Source organism: Salvia miltiorrhiza, chromosome 5 (assembly GCF_028751815.1).
Source record: "Salvia miltiorrhiza cultivar Shanhuang (shh) chromosome 5, IMPLAD_Smil_shh, whole genome shotgun sequence".
Lineage (NCBI taxonomy): Eukaryota > Viridiplantae > Streptophyta > Magnoliopsida > Lamiales > Lamiaceae > Salvia > Salvia miltiorrhiza.
In genome coordinates, this window is record NC_080391.1 from 4,406,166 (window position 1) to 4,430,977 (window position 24,812).

General features: G+C 33.8%; 4 protein-coding genes and 1 pseudogene across 5 annotated transcripts in view; 2 read left to right on the forward strand and 3 right to left on the reverse strand.

The window, feature by feature from the left end:
- The window catches only part of LOC130985259 (uncharacterized), a 920,555-nt gene that overhangs the window by 506,061 nt on the left and 389,682 nt on the right, over positions 1–24,812 (forward strand). The gene's annotated exons all lie outside the window — the stretch shown is intronic.
- On the forward strand, positions 683–2,324 carry LOC130985276 (GDSL esterase/lipase At4g18970-like; annotated as a pseudogene).
- LOC130985289 (GDSL esterase/lipase At4g18970-like) lies at positions 7,249–9,351 on the reverse strand. The gene is made up of 5 exons (XM_057908192.1): positions 8,915–9,351; positions 8,650–8,777; positions 8,113–8,358; positions 7,744–7,993; positions 7,249–7,643 (listed from the first exon to the last, which is right to left on the reverse strand). Exons 1-5 carry the CDS (start codon positions 9,159–9,161, stop codon positions 7,426–7,428), a joined length of 1,089 nt encoding a protein of 362 aa, XP_057764175.1. The 5' UTR covers positions 9,162–9,351; the 3' UTR covers positions 7,249–7,425.
- Positions 18,868–20,597, reverse strand: LOC131024802 (uncharacterized). Its single transcript, XM_057954338.1, has one exon. The coding sequence runs from the start codon at positions 20,595–20,597 to the stop codon at positions 19,218–19,220; it is 1,380 nt and encodes a 459-aa protein (XP_057810321.1). The 3' UTR covers positions 18,868–19,217.
- LOC131024803 (glutathione S-transferase T3-like) lies at positions 21,013–22,023 on the reverse strand. The gene has a single exon (XM_057954339.1). The coding sequence runs from the start codon at positions 22,021–22,023 to the stop codon at positions 21,013–21,015; it is 1,011 nt and encodes a 336-aa protein (XP_057810322.1).

Genomic DNA, 24,812 nt, shown 5'->3' on the forward strand with positions numbered 1-24,812 from the left:
TTTACATAGAATATATCAAATTAAAGATCTTATTGTAATCTTTAATTTGATATGCATATAAAATATTGTATTATTGTCTATTTTTTATTATTCTAGGAAAAAGAAGGAAGAAATGAAAAGGCAAGAGAGAGAAATTGTTGCACTCTCTGTCGTTCAATGTGCCACTTTTTTGTCGGATGGGATCCTCTGTCCCATAGTGTGTGCCACCGTGTTCCACTTTAAATTTGTTATAATTTTTAATTAAATTTTATTTTATGTTAATTTATTATGTTTTAATGTAATAAAAAGATAATTAACAAGAGTTCACTTCTTCAATTAGAGTTTATAATTATTATTATTTTTTATTTGAATTAATAATGAATTGTTTTGAGTAATTAATTCAAAGTTAGGATCTATAATTTTTTTAAATTTCAATTTTTAATGATAAATTTTAATTAGAGTTCATTATATAATATTATTTTTTATATTTACAACAAATTATCATGAAATATAATAGGACAGACAATTCCATCCACATTTTTGCGGCTCCTCAATTTGGAAGTTGTGTTTATTTTTTTGACGTGTAAGCTTGTTTGCAATACCACAAACCCAACTCCCAACTCAATCTAGCTACCAATGATATGGGGAATAGTATTTGCACGTGGAAACCGTGATCACGTGGGAAAGCTGCTATTCAACCCCAACTAAATAATCATGAATGGCCTATTTAAGGGGGGGACTCCTCATCTATGTCTCACCACAATTTCTCATCATGCCTCATTCTAACATTAGTAGTGTTAGTGTATGCTTCTTTCTGCTACTAAATCTTGTTACTTTTAGATTTGGTGTCGCTGTGGGTGAAGCGCAAGTTCCATGTTTCTTCATATTCGGAGACTCATTGGTCGACAACGGCAACAACAATTACCTCGAGTCGACGGCGAGGGTCAATTACTTGCCTTACGGCATTGATTTCCCGGCTGGCCCCACCGGCAGGTTCACCAATGGTCGAAATGTGGCAGATTTCCTTGGTATACCTAATCACTCTTTTTCTTCGTGCAATCATTTTTCTTCTCGAAATAAATGCACCCTTTTATTTATATATATGTATTTTTCATGTGCAGCTCAAATGTTGGGTTTCGACAAATTCATTCCACCATTCGTCAATGCCACGGATCAGGACATCCTCAGCGGCGTCAATTATGCCTCCGGCGGCGCCGGAATTCTTGATGAGTCCGGAGGCCACTTCGTACTCTCTCTCTCTCTCTCTCTCTCTCTCTCTCCTCGTTAATTATCAGCTATGTGGAACTAATTAATTGGATCTTGTTAATTAATTTGTTTGTAAGGGTGATGTATTGACTTTGAACGAGCAACTGTCGAATCATGAGGGCGTGATATCGAGATTAGCCGCATTATTAGGAAGCAAAAAAAGCAGCCACGAAACGTCTAAACTCGTGTCTATACTACGTGGGAATGGGCAACAACGACTACCTCGGCAACTATCTGCCCCAATACTACGCCTCCACCGCAAAATACACTCCCACACAGTTCGCTGCTCTCGCCATCACACAATACTCAAAGCAGCTCCTGGTCGGTTGTTACCAACTGAGCTGCGCTTCGTTGTCTAGTCAGCTTTAATTTCATCGTAGATTTATTTCTCAGCGCAAGTTAATTTTAATTTCCAGAGGCTATACCTGAACGGAGCGAGGAAAATAGCCGTGATCGCACTGGGCAAGATAGGGTGCATTCCGCAGCAGATAGCGACGTACCCGGTCTCCGAGACCACCGGCTGCGTCGAGGCCAGCAACGACGCCGCTCAGATCTTCAACCAGCAGCTTCAAATTCTCATCAAAGCCCTCAATCTCCTCCCCGGTGCCAAATTTCTCTACACCACCGAGATCACCGACAACCCATCATACGGTACGTACGCGCCATTATCGTGTATCGAATTTGCGTGTGATGATGCTGCTGCTGCTGCTGCTGATGATGATGTGGAATTTCAGGTAATATCACGGTGGTGGCGGAGCCGTGTTGCCCGGTGTCGGAGGAGATGCTGGGGCACTGCGTGGAGGGAGGCATCCCGTGCAGCAACAGAGATGAATACTATTTCTGGGATTCCTTCCACCCAACGGAGGCCGCCATTTCTTTGTCGGCGAGTGTACTCTACGATGTTATGTCGCCATTGTATACCAGTACCCGTCTCGTCGATGTTGCCTGATCTCTGTTTGCTTGTCATTTATTCCACGTGCTATATTACTTCTATTAGGCTTTCTTTATCTGAAGCAAATAAGGAATGGAATCATGATCGCATTGTATCAATGACATCCAGACATTTTGTTCTCTGCTAATGGTTGCTTTTACTCATTCTCTGATATGTAAAAAATAAATAAAAAAGATACCCATTATAAAAGAAAATTACAAAACTTACCTACTTCGAGCTTGAAAGGAAAAAATTACACTTACTTAATTTACAAAATTTGTTGAAATCGCAAACTTTTCTCGATATGCTCGACCAATGCATATCGAGCATCAATAGTAAATACACTAATGCTCGACATGCTTGACCATCGTGAGTCGAATATATCAAGCATTTGCGTATTTGTGATAAATATATTAATGCTCGATGAGGTCGAGCATTAGTAGTAAATACACTAATGCACGACATGCTCAACCATAGTGAATTGAATAATCGAGTATCAGTAGTCGAACATTATCAGAAAATACACTAGTGCTCGATATTTATCGATTGTAATTAAATCAGTGCAAAATACACTATTTTTGATATAAAAATAAAAATATCTTAAATAAATATATTATAAAAAGATAGATATTTATATTGCTTCGCCCCTTTTCTTTTCTCCTTGGTGTCCGCTCTGTGGGTGGCATCATATAATTTATGAATTCGATTAATAATTGAGTAGAAAAGTTCCAGCACAAAAAATAAAATTAAACTAACAGAAAAGCAGTGGGGCTCTCACTGACATGAATGCATGATTGGTTAAAGAAAGAACTTCGTGGATGCATCTCTTACTCTTATTCGACTTCTGTCTTTATTACATGCTATATTTATAAATGAGATACTCTATACCAAAATTTAGTGTAATCTCTCTATTTTATTAAATGGGATGTTGGGTTTGGGAATGAGATTCAGTGTCTCACAATTTTATGTGTGTCACTGTATCCCATGTTTATATTTATTATTTTAAAAATATTTTTTTATGAAAATAAAATTTATAATAATACTATGAATTATATTTAATTTTTATTTCTAAAAATTAAAATTTTTAAAAAATATATACCATGACTTTGAATTTATCAACCTATTATTAGCTAATAAAAGTGAAATTAAATGATAAAAACTAATTATATACCCTAAACTGATGGAATAAACCCTAGTTAATAATCACAAATTAAACTAAAGCATATAAAGTTTAAATTGAATACAATATATATATATATATATATATATATATATATATAAATTAAATAAAATTGAAAGTGAAACACAAAGTGGAACATAAAGTGTGGTACACTGATGAGGAGTAATATGTGCAAAGCAGAGAAATGATATAAGCCAGAGGAGCGGGCTTCATCGGAGAAACGGGCTTCCGCAGAGAAGTCAGAGGGATGAGCCTTATCAGAGGAACGGTCCGCACCAGAGAAGTCATTCTCGCCAGATGAATGGTTTTCGTCAGAGGAACCACCAAAAGAGCGGGAAAATCTCCCGCCTGAGGACGGAATTACTATTATGTCCCCGACCATGCAAGACGCGTGCTCCAGTGATGAAATTACCCTTTTACCCTTAACGTGTAATCTATAAATAGCCTTTAGCATGTACCTTGTAAACTTACGCTTTCAACACTTTTACTACTGCAACAATCTTTTCTCGTGCTCTCAACAATCTAGCAATCTCTTCTCACTTTTCCGATCAATCTCTAGGTAAAATCCATAATTCACCGATAACTCATCAAACAAACGATCACCGTTCATTTATGCTTTACCATACACTGAATCTCATTCCGTTGTGTTTCATAATTTAGCATATTTCACTATACAATACTTTTGATTTATTATAATTTTTAATTATTTTTCTTCAAATTTAATTTATTACTCCCTCCGTTCATGAAAGAACTTCCTAGGAGGGAGTGGCACGAGTTTTAAGAAAAAATATTGTTGAGTGTATTAAGAGTGAATAAAAGGGAGTAGTTGAGTGTATTGAGAGTGGTGAAAATGTGTTATAATATTGGGAGTTGTGAAAAGTGAAAAGTAAGAGGATTATAAGTGGTGGGGTATAGTCCAAAAATAGGTAGAAAGTTCTTTTGTGGACGTCCCAAAAAGGAAAGATAGGAAGTTATTTCGTGGACGGATGGAGTATATTTTAATACAATAAAAAGATAATTAACAAGGATTCACTCATCCAATTAGGATTTATAATTATTTATTTATGTTTATTTGAATTCATAATATATTATCTGGATTAATTAATTCAAACTTAGGATACACATTTTTTTAAAATTTTAATTTTTAGTGATAAATAATAATTAAAATTCATAATATATTAATTTTTTTTATTTTTATAGCAAACTTACTCCCTCTGTCCCAATTCAATATGCCACAAGAGTTGGGCACAGATGTTAAGAAACAAATAGGTTATAATAAAATAAGATAGAGAAAGTAACTTTTTTAAGGATATATTTGTCCAAAAAATTAGGAGAGAGAAATGAAGAAGAGATAATTATATTTGAGATACAATGACATTTGGTATAAATAATGAGTTATCTGGAGATATTTGTAATGTGTTGACTTTCATTTTTAGAAAGTGGCCTATTGAAATGAGACCTCCAAATAAGAAAATATGACCTATTGAATTGGGACGGATGAAGTATAAAATAGAGAAATTAAGAGTGATATACGGTGAGATAAGAGGATCCCATTTGCTATTTTATACTTTCTCCTATCTTTTTTTTTTCAAATCACTCGAAGGGTGAGGGGTTAGACAAACCCCCAACCAGTATATAATCAATCAACCAATATCCTATCTTTTATGTTTGTCGTTTTATCATTCTCAAGTATTTATATTTTAATTGATGTTTTTCGAATTTATTTTAATCTTAACTTTATTTACTGTATCATGCATTAATTACTGAAAAATTACTCTTCCTATTTCCTCTAGTTTTTGTGATGGATCGACTCTTCTTTCACTCTATCTATCTTCAATTTTCCATCAAACTTCTCCATAGATTTGGGGGTTTTGCAAACTTGGTAGATCTATGGTAAACTGAGAAGTTCGTGGTGTGGTGGTGGAAGGCGGCGGCTGGAGACAAGGCCGCGCTGTGCGGCTGGCCTGAGCGGTGGTGGCGGAACCCAGAGGCGGTCGGCGTCCCGACGAGCCTCAAATTGCGGCCCTCACGAGTCTCTCCACCACCAAATACCAAACCCCCGACGACCATCTCCGACCCACAGATTTGCGGCGGCCTTGCGAATTTACAGATTTCCGCCGCCTTCGGTCCATTGGAGCGTCGTTTGGGCCGCCGATTTCCTTGTCGCACTAGTCATCGGAGCGTCGTTTGAGGAAATCGGAGGAAGAAGGTGCAGACGGGAAGAGATCTGGGGATTTTTACCTTTTAAAAAAAAAATTATACTCACTCAAAACAATGTCGTTTTGAATACTGGTGAGTCCACGTCTGAAAATTTCGGTGCTACGTCAACATCGATCAAGGTGGTGATCAACGCGTGTGCAATTTGCAACAAAATTAAGTGATGTATTCTTAGGCTATTTTTGAAGGTCTTGTGCAATTTGCAAATTTCATGAAAGTTCGTGTATTTTCCGACTATTAACCCTAAGATTAATTGATTAGGCCGCCATTCGTTCGTAAGCCCATTAGCATAGTTTTGCTCCATTTCATTAGGCATGTGCATCATGGGCCCATTTTATTCACTATAAAGTCTATATAACCCTCAATTTAAAATAATAATAAATAATTATTTTAAATTTATAAATTTATCCTATAAGTCTATAACCTATAACCTTCGAATTAAATAATTATTAAATAAATAAATTTATCCTATAAGTCTATAACCTATAACCTTGCTCATACCACTGTGAAATCAGCAATTGCATAAACTGTGAAATCTTCACAACTTTTGCATATTTCTCTCGCTTATCTCCTCAAAGAAATCACTTTGGAAAATGTGTGAGTCTGTTTCAAGTTTTCAGAGTTGAATGTTTTTTTTTTCAGTATTTTTGTTTATAATTTACAGTTTAAAACTTATTTTTCTAAATTTTACTAATACTTTTTTAAGAAAATACAAAATTACTCACATGTACCCTCAACGTGACTCGAATTCCAACCTATTGATTAAACTATGATTGTTGATTTTATAATTAAGCTTATAACTAATTTCAATTCGAAATTATATATTTTTGAATATAAATTATTAAATAGAGATTTTATTAAAAGAAAAAAGGGAAAAAACGAACCTCAGATTTTTGAATATAAATAAAACCAAAGAAATGCAAAATTAAACTTTAGAAGTAAATAACTCACAAGGTCAAGTTATGTTAGGTGATATCCCCTATTTATTTTTTGGCCAAACTTCCAACACACTAAAATGTCAAAACTTGATTCAAAGAACTTGGCATAAAAAATGGTCATAATTAATGACAAATGATCGAGTACTTATTTCCACGAGTTAATAAAAGTTATATTTAAATAACTTGATGAATGGCTAACAGCGACGAATTGAATACATGATATTATAAGGATGCCAAAATTAAAATAAGTATTTTACTTAAACAAGGAATAATGATAGTCATAAAAATAATAACATATATATATATATTCTATTGAGAAGCTATATATTGTTGAGAAGTTAAGAAACAATCTAATAGATGAACATATCAATACATTTTGATGAACATGACAATTAGACGCCAGATCAATAAATTCTTTGAACATACCAAATATAACTGACGAACATACGTCTCTATTTAATTTGTTAAAAAATAGCCATCGCCAAGGATCGAACCCCAGATCAAACCTGCGTTCATAAAAACTGAGGGATCATCCGCTTTATCCGCCTTAATCAATTAATCTTAACAGTATAAATACATTATAATTTAAGATTAATAACTCTAATTTGATATTGATAAATTCTAAGAAAAATTAGTTGATTGATAAATTCTAATTGAAACTCTGTTTGACCCTAATTGAAATTTAGAATATTCGACAAGCTGGCCAATATTTTCATGATAAAAATACATAAAGAAAGTTTTACTATTAATTATAATATTAATATTAAAGCGAACAACAGTGTTTTAGGATTACACCAGGGAATCGGGATTGACACAATTCTTACATAATTATAATAACCAGAGCTAGCACTGGCTTTATTGCATGTCTTATTTCATTACAAGAGCTTTAATTTATTGCATTTGCAAGCACTTTACTACGCCCGAATGAGAGTTTGAATGTCGACTGGGGTTGCATCAGATTGTGTCTGAGCAATGTAAGCTCTAGAAGTAGTATAATTAGCCACAATCTGTGTTAGATGATAGTCGTCGAAATATGTATACTCATCTCTGTTGCTGCATACAGCTCCGTCTTGAACACACAGTCCCGTTATCTTGTTTACTTCACAGCATGAAGCATTTGGAACTTTAATACCTGAAAATAATCAACAAAACTAATCTCAATTAAAGCTCAATATTTAATTCAAAGTAATTATGTTTTTCAAACCTACTCGAACAATATATAATAGTATTACCGAGGGTGGCCGCAAAGTTTCCCGATAAAATGCCGTATGTGTTTATGTAGGTAAAGTTGGCGCCCGGCAGATTAGTGTTCAAGTGGCGAACGAGTGAAATAAGCTTAGTATTGAATAAGCGGACGGCGTCATTGATGAAGTCAACGCATGCAGTTCCCTTGGGAGGATAAAGAAACAACTCTCGAGGTATGCAACCTAACGGTTGTAACCCAAAAACTGCAACTTTTCTTGCTTGAAGGTTGTACAGAGTCTGTTAAAATAGACGGTATATATATATATATATATATATATATATATATATATATATATATATCAATGAATTCAAACATACAACCATTATTATATGAATTAGGATCCGATGTGACTAACCGTTAGTTGCTGAGAATATTCATGTATCAACTTTTCAGCGAAACTCTCTGGGGAGTATAGAATTCTAGTCAAGGTTAATGGTAAAGCATAGTAGTTGTTGACGTAATCGCTATTTCCCATGTCAACGGTGTACAAACACTGTCGGAGAAGATGATTGGCTGCCGTCTGATTTCCGAGTATAGTAGCTATCCGACCAATGTTTACTTGATGATTTTTTAGCTGTTGATTCATGGGGATTTGTTGACCCTACAAATTAACCAGATTAATTATTAGATAAATAAAAATCACATATGGAGGTTTAATATATACTTCCTCCGTCCGTGATATCGTTTCCACATTGTGGATGGCGCGGGTTTTAAGAAAAGTGGTGGATATATAGTAGTGGATATTGTAATGAGTGGAATTTGGGTCCCACTTTTGTTGTGAGTGGAAGTTTGTGGACCCTACTACTATAAATAGAAGTGGAAACGATATTGCGGACGGACCGAAATAGCAAATATGGAAACGATATCGCGAACAGAGGGAGTAATTAATTACCAGTTGCAATGAGGTCTCGTCGAGGATGCCAGCCCCACCAGATGCATAATTCACTCCTCGAAGAACTGTGTTGGTGCCTTCACCAATCGTATTTGGGGGGACATTAACAACATACCCTAACAATTGACCTGCGGCAATTTTTAAATATAAATTAGTAATTAACCATAGTAAATGACCATATACATATATAGTTCTTAAAGAAAGTGTATAAAATTAATTAAATAAAACCCTATCTCCCAAGAGGAAAGAGTGTCTAGATATATACCAAGAATATCGGGAATATGTTTTCCATTGGTGAACCTGCCGGTGCTGCCATAGATAAAATCGATTCCGTAAGGGGGATAATTAGCTTTAAGGAGAGTGAGTAGGTTGTTATTGTTGCCACTGTCAAATAGAGAATCTCCAAACGGGAAAAAGCAAGGAACTTTTTGTTGGGCATGGATTAACAATTGGGGCGTTATGGCAACAAATATGATAGCTAGGATTATGCATTTTGAAGTAGTAGTTGCCATTTGGAAATGTGTGATGAATAATTCTAATATAGAATGACAGATTTATATAGTTCGCATCTTGTAATGTTTGTGCATCAGTGACTTTTGCAATTACCAAAATGCCATGTTGGGTATTGCAGTTTGCGAGGCTGTTATGCATCTAGCTTCTACATACAATCTATCAATTTATTTGACCTAAAAACCCATATATATTCATATCCTTTAGTAATGAAATATTACCGTATATATGGGGGCTTAGGTTCATTGATAATAAGTCCTAAGTTATTCGATAATGACATTTGGACACCAGGTGTCCAGGACACCTAGTAAAAACCCGGTTTTTTGGTGGGTAGAGAGTGGGCCGGTTTTTAGAGGTTTAGTATTTTTTCTATTTTATCCCTTGTTTTTTCCATGTATATTATATCCGAAATTAGTTGTTATGTTTCCTTTTTTTTTGCGTCTATTTTGTTTCCTTTTTTTCTTCCATTTTGTTTCCTTATTTTTCGTGATATTTTTTCTTTATTTTTATGTTTTTATTCCAGAAAATTTTATAAATTATATAATTCAATTTTTTTAGGATTTTTTTTTTGATTTATTTGTTTTTAAATTTTTTTATTGATTTGTTACCAATAATTTAGTGCTTCTTGTTAAAATAATCCTAGATTTGTTTCAGCTATTTTTTTTCTAAACTAATAGTATTATTTATTTATTTTCAAAATTATTGCTCCTAAATTTTGTGTTTATTTGTTTTTTCTTAATTTATTTCAACTAATTTTTTGTTTCTCCTAAAAATAATACTAGATTTATTTTCAGATATTATTTTTTTATTTTTTTGAAAATTAGATTTTTTTAAAAAAATAATATTATTTATTTTTATCTAATATTAAATTCTGTTATTTTTTCGGATATTTATTTTGCTAAAATTTTGATTGGAGGGTTTTTTAGGACAATAATTTAGATTGATTTGAAAATTAGGGCAATTTTTTTTTAAAGTTTGCAAAAGTATAGGACATTAATAAATAAGTAATGCACTCGCATGATAATTTTCGGCCTATTTTAATTTGTGTCCTATTTTTGCAAGCTCGAAATTTTTAAAATGAGTTGAGAATTTATTGTAATAATTTTCAAATCAATTTATATTACTATCCTAATAAATCCTCTAACTCTACAATTCCCTATGTAACGAAATATATTGTGAGACTTGAATATCTATGTAACAAAAATATTTTTATAATAATTTTATATATAGAAAAATTTAATTACATCAATATCAGTCACAAAATTTATTATAAATTGCATAAAATTTACTTACATTTTTATATGTAATAAAAATATATGAATATATATGTGGATGCATTTGAAATTTATTATGCCCAACTAAAGTTTTAAGTGAATTTATGGCACATCTCATAGAATCAATATGTGTCACTATAAAATCATAATGCAACAAAATAAATTTATTTTTGTGACATGATCAGTTTTGTTTTTATATGTAATAAAAATATATGAATATATATGTGGATGCATTTGAAATTTATTATGCCTAACTAAAGTTTTAAGAGAATTTATGGCACATCTCATAGAATCAATATGTGTCACTATAAAATCATAATGCAACAAAATAAATTTATTTTTGTGACATGATCAATTTTGTTTTGATGTTTTTTTTTTTTTTTTTTTTTAAACTTAAAAAAAGAGGGCAATGGTGGGGCGTAAACCCTAGATCTAATTGTTTATGGATTAAAGTTTGCATCCTTTGAATGTTCCCTTAGGGATAGAGCTGTCAAACGGGCCGGGTCTACTGAGCTTTCGAATTATACCGGGTCGAGTCAGGCCGTGATGTGTGTGATTTAGTTATCTGTTTTCGTGTCATTTGCCGTTGGTTTTACTTTGATATTACCCAAATTGTTAGTATTTGCCGCATGAATTAGATGGAGAGGAGTTAGTTGTTGACTTTTTTGGGGGAGCACTCATGTTTTTACATACTTAGGGCCTGTTTGATATGGGTTTATAGGTAGGATAAATTAAATTAATACAGGTTAGTGTGATGTTTGATATCATGTTCTATTAATGTGGTCAACTCCTACTTAATCCCACTTCTCCATGCTATTTTGTGGGAATAACCCATACTAATAATCCGGCCCCTCCCCCTCGGATAACTTTAATACTGCGAAGTTGGATAAAAATTTTGCTACCCTTCCTCACGCATATCGATGCAAATGCCCAAGTAATGGTGGACAGACATGATATTTTTAAAATTATATGAGGATAGTTTTGGTATTAGATAATATAATCCAACATAATCCTCTGGATATCAAACACAATATAGGATTAAGTAGCCATAATATCAAACACCCATGAAATAATATAAATCCACACTAATCCACACTAATTTCTCAAGATAATTTTAATCCTAATCAATCCTAAACTGCAAATCAAACGGCCCCTTAAGATTTAGGTTAATTTTTACTTTGCTTTTAGCTTTATTTTGGAAGTGGCGGCTAGTTTGGGAGAATCAAGGCAGACGGTATCTTGTGAATTCCAATTGTGGTCTTTTAATTTCAATTGCAATTTAATTTCCTATTGCTTTTATTTATTTGATTGTTTCTAGTTTAAGTATGAGTAGCTAATTTTTTTGATTTGGCGAGAATAATGAAACACTGATTTATTAATTTGTGAAATCTAATTGGTTTTAAATTTGGTTCTTATTGATTTCGATTTATTCCTTGTCTTTCACGATAAGTCTGATTTTATTTAAGTCTGGCCAACTTAGGTTTAATTGGATTACAGTCAATTAGCATCTCCAATCCATAATTGTTGGAATATGACTGATTAGTGATAAAGCTACCGTGTTCGTAGTCGGAATAAATTGGTAGATTGATTATTACTAGCGTATCTAGGATAATTGGTCTAAACTGGGTTCCTTCATCTTAATGTTATTAGAATATTAAATCTAAGTATGATGTCTCCAGCTAAGTTGTATTTTAATAAGGAAAATAAGCAGGTCTGGCGTCTCCAACTGTTTATCGACACATTAAGTAGGAATTGGGGTATGTCAATGCGTATCACGGTATCCTATAACTAGTTGGTTGATAGGGATTAATTCATCTTTGCGTCGATGATCAGAGATTTGAATTAGTGTGGATTTATTCGAGCTGAGTTTCCTTTTATTAACTATTTTCTAGAGTTATTTTCGTTGATTCATTTGCTTTCTTAGTTAATTAATATTTTCTCAAAATTAAGGCGTGGTGGCTACACCAAATTAGGTCTTTAGGGAATTGGATGATTTTACCTGCTCTCTGTGGTTCGACCCTGTTTATCATTATACTCACTTAATTCTTGATAGTATTGCAGGAATTATTTGGTGGTATACGATGACCACCGAAATTGGCGCCGTTGCCGGGGAGCGGTGTTCATTGAATTCTTTTTCCTTTTGATCTATTTTTTCTTTTTGTTTATGAGCAGATCTTCTAAGCCTAAACTCTTCTACGACTCTGAGATTGAGAAGACCGCGAAGAGATTGAGGAAGGAGGCCACAGCGAGGAAGCTGCAAGGTTTGAAAGGTTCGGAAATTGCTCCGTCTGATCAGACGGCCACGTTTTTCAAGTCCAAATCCGAAGTAAACTTCTGATTTAGCCCCAAAGCCTAGTCGATCCAGCGGGCAGTCTGGACGGGCTTTTTAGGTTCGATTTTTTTTTCGGGCCTCTATATTATCGAACCCAATCAACCCTAAATTCGGACAGATTGGGCCGATCGTTCGGACCTGGCCAATTTTGATGCAATGACTTTATCAATTGATTACTCAATTTAACGACTAATTAAAACGTAAAAGTAATCAATGATACCCAATTTAACAACTAATTAAAACGTAAAACTAATCAATGGCATTTTGATAAAAATGTTTATTTATTAATTATTTTGGTGACGTTCTTATCAAAATTTCATTTTGATAAGAATGTTTATAATTAAATATAAAATGTTTATAATTAATATGTTATTATTTCTATGATTATCATCCTTAAGTAAAATAGTTATATATTTTAATGTCCCTCATAATATCGCGTCCCTGTTAGTCATTCATCATGTTATCCAAATACAAACCTTTATTAACAAGTGGATATAAGTACTCGATCATTTATTATATTAATTATGAACATGCTTTTATGCCACGACTAAAAGCGCCACGGTGTTCTTTGAATGAAGTTTTTGGCATTAAGTGTGATTGGAGGTTTGGCCAAAAAATAAATAGGGGTCGCCTAAAATAACTTGACCTTGAGATTTCTAAAGTCCCATTTTGCGTTTCTTTGTATTTATTTATAATTAAAATAAAAACTTATAATTTGAATTAAATTAGTTATATATAACCTTAATTATAAGATCAACAATCATAGTTATAAATCATAATTTAGTTTTATATATATATATATATATATATATAGGGTGCGGTTATAGTGAGAACCACAATTATCGTGAGAACATAAGAACCAATAAAATTACTGCATCTGCTATACAAATTAATGCATCCGCTATTAAATTTAATGCATCCGAAAAAAAATATTTTTTTTGCTCCCTTCAGGATTCGAACCCAGCACCTGCATCCATCCACCAAGATGATGCATCCACCGTAGATCTTGATGATCGAATGGCTTAAAATGGTTCTCCGTTCTTATTTTATTAGTGGTTCTTATTTGAACCTCTCCCTATATATATATATATATATATATATATATGGAGTGGTTCTATTGAGAAGCTATATATTGTTGATAAGTTGAGAAGCAATCTAATAGATGAACATGTCAATACATTTTTATGAACATGGCAATTAGACCTCAAATCAATAAATTCTTTGAACATACCAAATATAACTGACGAACATACGAATCTATTTAATTTGTTAAAAAATACGCCATCGCCACGGATCGAACCCCAAATCAAACCCACGTTCATAAAAATGTATTGACATGTTCATCTATTAGATAGCTTCTCAACTTCTCAACAATATATAACTTCTCAATTGAACCACTCCCTATATATATATATATATATATATATATATATATAAAGATCAGGGGTTTTGTGGGATCCGGTTTAGTGGTAATGGGATATCCCGAAAGAGGATATATAGGGGTGGGCTACTGTCAGAGCACATCTTAAAATAAGAAATAAGAGCAATTTTCAATGTATGAATTTTATGTAAAACACGTATGAATTCGCTGTATAAATGTATGAATTGTGAAAAATAAATTTTTACTACCTTTGGGATTCGAACTCAGGACCATAAATGCATCCAACAGGATTACGAATCAACCGTAGATCTTGATGATCTAAGGGCTGAAAATAATTCTTATTTTATATCTTAAGAAATGCTCTTATTTTAGCCCTTCCATATATATATATATATATATATATATATATATATATATAGGGAGAGGTTCAGGAAAGAACCATAAATAAAAAAAGAACGGAGAACCATTTTCAACCATTCGATCATCAAGATCTACGGTGGATGCATCATCCTGAAGGGAGTAATTTTTTTATTTTTTTGAGTGCATCAATTTTAACAGGGAATGCATTAATTTTTACAGTGAATGCATTAGATTTAATGGTTTTCACGTTCTCACAAATAATGTAGTTCTCTCTAGAACCATACCCTATATATATATATATATATATATATATATATATATATATATATATATAGGGCTATATATTATAAGACCAACACCTGCATGAATTTTGTGCCTTGGCGCTTCCGGAGCCGTTCGCTTGCTGCGCTCCAGGGCGTGGATCATTGTAATATTCGTTGCTCACACATTTATTGTGAAGGTAATCGCGTGGCGGAATATCTGGCCTCTTCCTGGTTTCCGCCACGCGATTAATGGATATAAATTGGAGGTATATGGACTGATTTTATTTTAGACACGTGGACTAATTTAGTTTGGAACATGTGGCTGCATGTACTCAGTTATTCTTTACCCAAATTGTATACATTTTTTTTTTACCTTCTAAAATTGTAAACATTTTCATTCAATTGTAAATAGACTAGTGAATTTAGATTGGACATATGGACGGCTTTAAATTGAGACATGTGGTTGCATTCAATTGATTTTGGTATTTTAATTTAATTTAATTTAATTTATATTTTGATTAGAAATATAGAGTAGGAATTAGTTGTTCATTAGATGTATTGTCTTGTTCAGGAATATATTACAGCATTAATAATTATAAATTACTCGTTTAATATAAAATCATTATAAGACTAAAATTAGTTTAAATATGAGTGAGAATTTAAAGTACCCACTTTCATAACATTTTTATGAAAAATACCCACTCATATAATATATCTTACAAAACTACCCAAAACACAATTGATATTGATAGGTTTGCATAGTTTTTGTAAAAGTTCTTGCACTTTTATTACACAAGTACAATTGTGTAAAAAAATGTGTAAGATATGTAGTTAAAAATGCACAAAATCTTATAAATGTTCAATTATTATAAAGTCACGTCACTTTGTAAGCCTAAAATGTCATAAGTTTGAAAACAATGAGGATACGTTTATATATAATAAAACAGTATTACGAGGGCTGAAAAATTCCAATTTAAGTATATTTCGAATCACAAAAAAATTCTGAACCTAATGAATGAACTAGCCGCCAGTAAACCCTAGCCTCTCACACTAGCAGCGGGTGTTTTTTTTCCGGCGGCTAGTATGAGCAGCTAGGGTTTACTGGCAGCTAGTTGACTCATTAGGTTCATAATTTTTTTGTAATTCACAATATACTTAAATTTGAATTTTTAAGCCCTCGTATTAATGTTTTATTATATACAAATATATCCTCATTTTGTATTTATTTTTTTAAAATATATTTTCTGAAACAGAAGTACATATTACAGAAGGAGATTGACAAATCTAGTTTATTGTGGGGTAATAAGTCTCAATTTATTAAGTTTATTTGATTGAACATGAATTAATAGCGTAACACATAAAATAATAGCAAATGTTGGATAAAAAAAATTCTATACTCATATATTATGAAACAATAAAACATTATAGAGCTTACTACCTCATTAGCCGCCAAAATGCAGTAGCCGCAGGTAAGAAACTCGTCGCGGCTAGAGCCAACGACTAATGTTTACTGGCGGCTTTTTACACCATTTCATTTATAATGGTTTTTTATATCTTAATATACATAAATTTGATTTTTTAGTCTTCATATTAATGTTAGTTCTATTTTTTATATATATTTGAAGATCTAATTAAGTCTAAGCCATGTGTGATTGGACGTTTCATTGTGCCTATATTTGTGTTCGGGCGTTTCATTACAAGTTAATCCTTTTCACCAATTGTATTTGCGTGTGCAGGTCATTGTGCCTATATTTGTGCCCGGGCGTTTCATTACATGTTGGCCTATATTTCTGGCGGCTAATTGGATATTTAATTTTATTTTACAATTTAATGCATAACCAAGGTATTTCAAGTTATATTATGCTATGTACTCAACTTTTATATAAAATATTGTTCACTTCTCCAAATTTCCATTTATAATTTCAACTCAGAGTTGTTATGACATGTCAATGTTGGTCATTACTAAAAGTGTGTGTTTTCTGTTTCAACTATTTCAAATCAAACACTCTAGTAGCTTCTAAAATATCAAAAAAATGCTAAAAACCAAACTAGCCGCAAGAAAATGCCTAGCTGCGTTCACTAGCCGCGGTGTTTTTGTTGGAGCGGCTAGTGATCCTAAAAAATGAATTTCTGGCGGCTAGTGCTACTGGTGTTGTTTTTGTTATGTTTTATAAATGATGTAATTGATGTTAAAAGGAAAAGTTTTGATTACCATGCCAAATTGAACACATCAATTACTCCAATATGTTTGAATTAATTTATTGTTATATTTGATATAGAAAACTATGGAATTGCATATAAACATGAAAATATTATGAATTCACTAACTAGCCGCCACAAAATCTCTTTTTAGGGGCACTAGCCGCAGTGTTTTTTGTAGGGCGGCTAGTGCTTATAAAAATGAATTTCTAGCGGCCAGTGCAATATTTGTTGTTTTTATTATTTTTTATAAATGATGCAAGTGATATCTAAAGGAAAAAATATGATTCCAATGCTAAATTGAACACATCAATTACTGCAGTGAAAAAACATCAGTACACATTAAATATAACAAGAAATTCAACTACTCATCGCATCCCGTACCCTTGCATGCTCTACATGTGTGCCCAGACGAGCCATATAGACCACACCTTTTGGGTGCTTTTTTTTTGGGTGTTCGTTTTTTCGACTACTTGATGCAATCAAATCATGTGCATAAAGTGAGTGTTATTACTTCCACTATAATCTAAATTTTGGCAGATTCACTATCTCTCATATTTCACATCCATATGTACTTCTTGTATTATAAAAAAAATTAAAATTAAATAAAAATCTCAAAATAACAGTACATATGTTATAATAAAACATTACCACGAAGGATAAAAATTCACTATTATGTTTATTATGAACAAAAAAATAATTCTGGAGCGAATGGAGTGATTAGCCGTCAGAAATTTGTACCCGACGATACTAGCCGCCGATAAAAAAGATAAGCGGCTACTGGTGGCGGCTAAAGTTTTCTGGCAGCTAGTTGCTCCATTACCTTAAAAAAAATTCATTCCTTCATAAAACACATAATAGAGAATTTTTATGTCTTCTTAATAATGTTTTTAACAAACAAACGTCCCTATGGTACATGTTATAACATAACATTATCAAGAAGACTAAAAAATTCACGATTAAGTGTATTATGAACAAATTTTTTTTTGGAGCGAATGGAGTGATTAGCCGCCAAAAATTCGTAGCCGGCGACATTAGCCGCTGGTCAAAAATCGATGCGACTAGTGCTACCGGCTAAGGATTTCTGGCGGCTAATCACTCCATTCGTTACAAATTTTTTTTTTGTCATAATACACATAATCGTGAATTTTTTGGCTTTCATAATAATGTTTTTAACACACAAACGTCCCCTAATTTTTTCCAAACTTTCAAACCTACAGTATATATTAATGCACGGAAGTGACGTGAGTTGACATTTATGACCTCTTTCTTACATTTTGTACCAATTTTAACTACACATTTTACACAACTCTTACACAATTGTGAACTTTTACAAAAAAATCAAGCATGCCTATTACCATCAATTTTGCTTTTGGGTACATTTATAAGACATATTATATAGGTGAGTGATGTGTGTATTTTAGTTACTTAGTTTAGTGTGTGTTTGCCATGATTTATATATGATTTTACATAATTTGTGATATTTTTGCTCAGGAATTAGATGGGTTGAAGATAGATGCTCGTGGGTGGAAGAAGTCGGTGAAAGTCGAGTTTTTGGAAGAAGTTCGTGGACTTTTGAAGAGAAGATTAGAGATTGGGCTTAGATTAATTATTATACATTTAATTAGGCTCAAAACTCATGCTTTAATTATATTTTGAAGCTTATATTTTGAAGAGGGCCGAAAAGCCCAATGTTTGAGGGCTAAGAATCGACTACCTTAAGGGATCAATTCCCTAATTTTGTCATCCACTTAGCCGCCATTTAGGACTAGATATATTAGATTGACTTTGGGGAAAAGATACAACTTTTATTTCTTAGGGTGGAGCCAACTTTTAATTTCCCTAAGACCATAAATAACAGCAACCATTCCAACCACCCAACCATCCAACCTCTTTAATATTTAATTAATTTCTCTCTCTTCCACATCATCAATTTTCATCCAACCCAACCACATCTATTTTGAATGATTTATCCATGACCATCCAACCACCCAACCACAATGTTATCTATAATTATTTTTATTATAATTTTTAATCATTAATAATTATTTTTGTTAAAAATAATATATAAAATTATGATTAAAACAAGAAATTATAAAAATTTTAAAACTAAAAATCGAGTAATAACTATGAAATTAAAAGGCAATACAAAAATTACACAAACTAAATTAAAAATATAAATTACAATAATAGCATTGCAATATTACAAACAAACTGTCGATACTAACAGACACAGAAAAATTATACATTCAATTTTCACGGCCAAACTTCTGCCAAATATGCTCGATCAAGTCATTTTTTAAAGCACTGTGAGCTTCTCTGTTACGAACTTGTGATCTATTTCTCATATAGCTAGAGAGACTTGCAATCCGTTCTGTAGAGAACTCAAAATTTGGATCTTCATTTTCTTCCACATCTCCACTCTGATTACTAAATCTTCTAGCTTCCATAAATTCTGCAGGATCACAATAATTAAGGTAAGTGTGCCTCTCATCTTCCACTATCATATTGTGCATAATGATGCAAGCTAACATCACTTTTCCCATCATATCACGATCCCACATAAGACATGGTCTTTTGATAAAATGGAAACGAGCCTGTAAAACACCAAATGCCCTTTCAACATCTTTTCGAGCAGCCTCTTGATGTTGGGCAAACAGTTGGTGCTTCCTAATCTGTGGACCATTAATAGATTTGACAAATACTGCCCATTGGGGATATATGCCATCAGTAAGATAATATCCCATATTCTTCTCGTGACCATTTACAACATAACTAACTTCCGGTGCTCGACCTTCCAAGATGTCCTTGAACACAGGAGATTGTTCAAGCACGTTGATATCATTTCTGGAACCCGGAGTTCCAAAAAATGCATGCCAGATCCATAAATCTTGAGATGCAACTGCTTCCAAAATGATTGTCGCCTTACCATTTCTTCCTGCATATTGCCCTGCCCATGCAGTAGGGCAATTTTTCCATTCCCAATGCATGCAATCAATACTGCCCAACATACCTGGAAAACCTCGTTGTTCACCGACATGCAGCAAATATGATAGGTCTTCTTCATTTGGCTTTCTAAGGTATTCATCTCCGAAGTTGTTAATTACACCTTCAACGAATTTTTCAACTGATCGTCTTATGGTTTGTGCACTCATTCGGAGGTATTCGTCATGCAAATCTGCTCCGGTCCCGTATGCCAAGACTCTCATAGCTGCAGTACATTTTTGAATCGAAGACATACCTAAACGACCAGCCGCATCACGATTTTGTTGAAAAAATTGGTCGGTAGCAACGAGTTTGCTCATTATCCGTTCGAACAATGGCTTTCGCATGCGAAATCTGGTTCGAAAAACTTCTGGAGTGTAGATCGGATCGTCAGAAAAGTATTGCTCGAACACACCTTCATGGCCCTTCTCACGTTGTCGTTCAATGAATCGTCGTCGGGCTCTATTTGTGTGGTTTGTAGGTTGTAGGGATAGAGTTGGAATGCTGAAAGCAACATCCTCTATCATGGAGTCAAGTGTTCGATTTCGTAATGTAAGGCGTTCATGCCATTCATCAAATTCGGTGAAGTCGAAAGGATCAAAGGTTGAACTTGAACTATCATCAAAGTTGTTATTTGACGACATTTTGGAAGTGTTGGTTGTATTGATGTAATTGAAATGTATAAATAGATTAAAAAGTAAAGCTATGCATCCTCACACTATCATGCATGTCACATTATCTCTGCACAAATTGTCTTTTACCCTGCGAATCACATGCACACTACTTTATCTCTGCACACAATTGTCTTATCATGCAGGTGGCATGCATGAGACCTTATCTCTGCAACCCCCAATTAATAAAGTAGGTCACATGCAAGGAATTGCATAATACTGGAATTACATAATACTCAAATTACATAAACTGAACTCACACTAATACTGGAATTACATAATACTGGAATTACATAATACTCAAATTACATAAACTGAACTCACACTAATACTGGAATTACATGAAATAAAATCACACAACAAATTACAACCATCATAACTAAGATTATCATGGGAACAGTTCTGCCATAAGACGATATTTTAGAGATTCTTCTTCAGGAGACAAGTTGCTTTTACCCATCAAAGTGTTGAGTATATTCATTTTTGACACCATCAAATTTGATTGCATCCTCATATCACCCATCCTATTAATTGCTTCCACTTCTTTCTCACGTGTGATTCTCATTGCTTGAAGTTCGGCAGTGTATTCATCAGGGATAGCTGAATGTTGTGACACAGTGGCTTTTCCTTTCCTTTTTGCTTTCGCCTTTTCTCTACCTGCAGGGCGACGAATTGTTGAAGTTTCACTAACATGAGTTTCTGAGGTGGAGTCGTTTGGATCTTCAGGTTCTTCGGTGGTTCTAGATTTTTTTGAGCTGCCACGATCATCTTCAACACCAACATCATCATCATACTCAACTGCACGAGTACGATGACGTACAACACCCAATTTCAGTTCCCACTTTGGATGATGATGCATGACTTTTTCAAAAACCTCTAGGTGTGTAAACTTACTTTTCCCATAAAGTTTTTGAGCTTCCTTCTCAACGTCTGCATCAGACATGCCACTACTTTTTCGATCATATGCTTCTTTGTAGACAGCCACCCACTTGGTTACGTTTGTATTCAGCCTCTTGTAACGATTTCTCAGCGATTCAATGCTTCTTTTTTCGCCCATTAACCGGGAGTGGTCGGCTCGAGCTTCTTCATACATTTCTGAAATTTGTCCCCAAAACGTACCACCATTTTGATTAGTGCCAACAATTGGATTCGAGCTAGCGTTACACCAAGCATACATTAGCGCCAAGTCTTCTTGATCTGTCCATCCTTTTGGACCACCTGAATTGTTTGTGTCTGTAGGTTGGACATTTTCATGAGTGAGATTATTTGGAAACTGGGGGTTGGAATTGTTTTCAAAATCTTGGATATGAATATTATCAAGATTAGGATAATAATCTTGAGAATAATTTTGAGAGTTCATCATATTTGGAGAATTTGAGAAGAAATTTCTTGGGTCCATTGAGAAATTGATAAAAATGGGAGAAGAGAGGATTTTGAAGTGTGAAAAAATATTACAAATGTCTACCCTATTTATAGAGAAAAAAAAAGTTATATAAATATTTATATATTTATATATATATATATATATATATATATATATATATATAAATATCATACTATATATAAATATCATACTACTATTTAAATTAAATTTATCACCAATAAAATGGTGACATGTGGACAAAAAAGTAGAGAGACCAGGCGGTCTCATCTCCATCGGCTGGAGACCGAGGTCGGTCTCTTCCAAAATTGAAGCAAAACTTTTTCTTTTTTTTTAATTGCTAATGTCTATGTGGCGGTCGACCACTTGGTGGAGGAGGGCGCCGTTATTCATGGTCTAAGCATACAACCTTTGATTCCTTTACCTTTTAGTTTTTCACGTTATAGGTGTTAATAATTTTTGGTTTAGCTTTTGGGATTGAGAGTGGCGGCTATTAAGTGTGAATCGAAGCAGACAGTTTTTTTTTTCTTAGTTTCAAGTAGTGACTTTTATTTTATTGCAATTTATTTTATTGTTCTATGTTCATCTTTATTTATTTTATTGTGTTTAGTTTGATCATGAGTAGTTAATTCTTTAATTCGGCGAGAATAATGAAACACTAATTTATTAATCTGTGAGACCTAATTGAGCATATAATTGATTCCTATTGATTTCGATTTAGGTTTAAAGATAATTCTGATTTTATTTAAGTCTGGCTAACTTAAGTTTAATTGGATTATAGTCAATTAGCACCTCCAATCCATAATTGTTGGAATAGGGCTGATTAGTGATAAAGCTACCTTATTCGTAGTAGGATTAAATTGGTAGATTAATTATTACTAGCGTATCTAGGATAATTGATCTAAACTGGTTCCTTCTTCTTAATGCTATTAGAATATTAAATCTATGACTGGCGTATCCAGCTAGGTTATATTTTAATAAGGGAAATAAGCAGGTCTGGTGTCTCTAGCTGTTTATCGACACAGTAAGTAGAAATTGGGGTACGTCCGTTGCGTTTCACGGTATCCTATAACTAGTTGGTTGATAGAGATTAATTAATCTTGCGTCGATGATCAGAGCTTTGAATTAGTGTGGATTTATTCGAGCCGAGTTACCTTTTTATTGATTTATTTCAAGAGTTATTTTATTTGATTTAATTTGCTTTCTTAGTTAATTAATCTTTTCTCAAATTTAAGGCGTGGTGGCATCACCAATTTTATAGATTTTTTGGGAATTGAATGATTTTATCTGCTCTCTGTGGGATCGACCCTGCTTGTCATTATACTAATTAATTTTTATAATTCTGCAGGAATTATTTGGTGCAAAACGACGTCCACCAGTGGGTATTTTTCATACACATGTTATGTGTTAGGTCCGGAGGGTCTCGAATAGGTGTATGGGGGGGGGGGGGAATACATCTATTGGCTATTTTTCTTTTCCTCAAAGTGAGGGATCTCCAGATAGAGATCAAAACGAAACTTTACACGCAAATAGTGACGCCTGTTAACTGAAAACAGTTTTGACCAAACAGGGTTGACGACTGATACTGAAAGCTCTTCAGTAAGGAGTTATCAGTTAAGTTACTGGAACTTAACTGATGCACGTAAGGGCTTTAGTCGAATTTGCTAAAACAAAGATGATAACACTCTTCCTGACTATCAGAAGATAGATCAGTGAGACTGATATCATACGCAGCGGAAATTAAACTTAGTTTCGCAATAGCCTTGGTTGAGCACGTTGTTGGTCTTAGGTTTCTCTTTGCAGTTATTCAGTATTCAGTTTATCAATTTAAACAACACAAGTAGGAAAGTAAAATTGAAAGCTGTAAACAACACAGAGACTTTTATGTGGTTCGGAAAAACTCTTTTCTACATCCACGGTCGGTTGATCAGACCAACAATCCACTCCGCAAGTGCTTAACAGGTGCACTTCAAACCAAACCGTGTGTTTGCCGGGTGCACACAACCGTACCACTGAAGAAACCACTTCTTCAGTACCCACACTTCACTCGTGTCAGATTTATCTTGCTTAGCACAACCCGCGTTAAGACTCTCAGAGTCAGAGTACCTTCCGGAACTCCGAATCACTCAAACACTCTAATCTTTCTTCTTGAAAGGAGGTTTGAACGGGTGCCAACTATACTGCAAAGAACAAGTTCTTTGGAGCAAGTTTGACCTTGGCTTCTGGGTAAACAGAGGTTTGCCTAAGGTCTAAGAGAATGTATGTAATCAGCAGTGACTGATTTTGGCTTTGGAATTCTCTTCTTCGATTCAAGCTTTGGGGAGGTTAAGCTTTAGGCTGAGTAGCGATTTTGGCAGAGCTTCAGCTTATGTCGTTGAATCGGTGAAGATTGAAGTGATCCTCGAGCGCTATTTGTAGGAGAACTCTTGAATAGATCCGTTGGCGTAGAACGTCCTCAAGATTTCTTCCGTTGGAGAGCAATTCGAATTTGGGCTGAGGCTTCAATCTTCGAGGTTCCTTGTTTGGTGGAAATGGCTCTCTTGAGGGACAGGAGATGTGACGTCTCTGATAAAGTAGCCACCAAATAGGAATGACCTCTGCAGAGATAAGGAGATCCTGAGATCTCTGCATTTAATGCGGCTGTACTTTTGTGAGTACGTGGCTTCCTTTGAACGTTGGAAGTTCAGTCCGAGGAAGAATGTTTAACTGATACTTGACTTTAGTATCAGTTCGTTGAGTTCACACGGCACGCATTAAGTAATCAGTTCCGAACTGATTCTTCAACTGATACTTCAGTTGGTATCTTC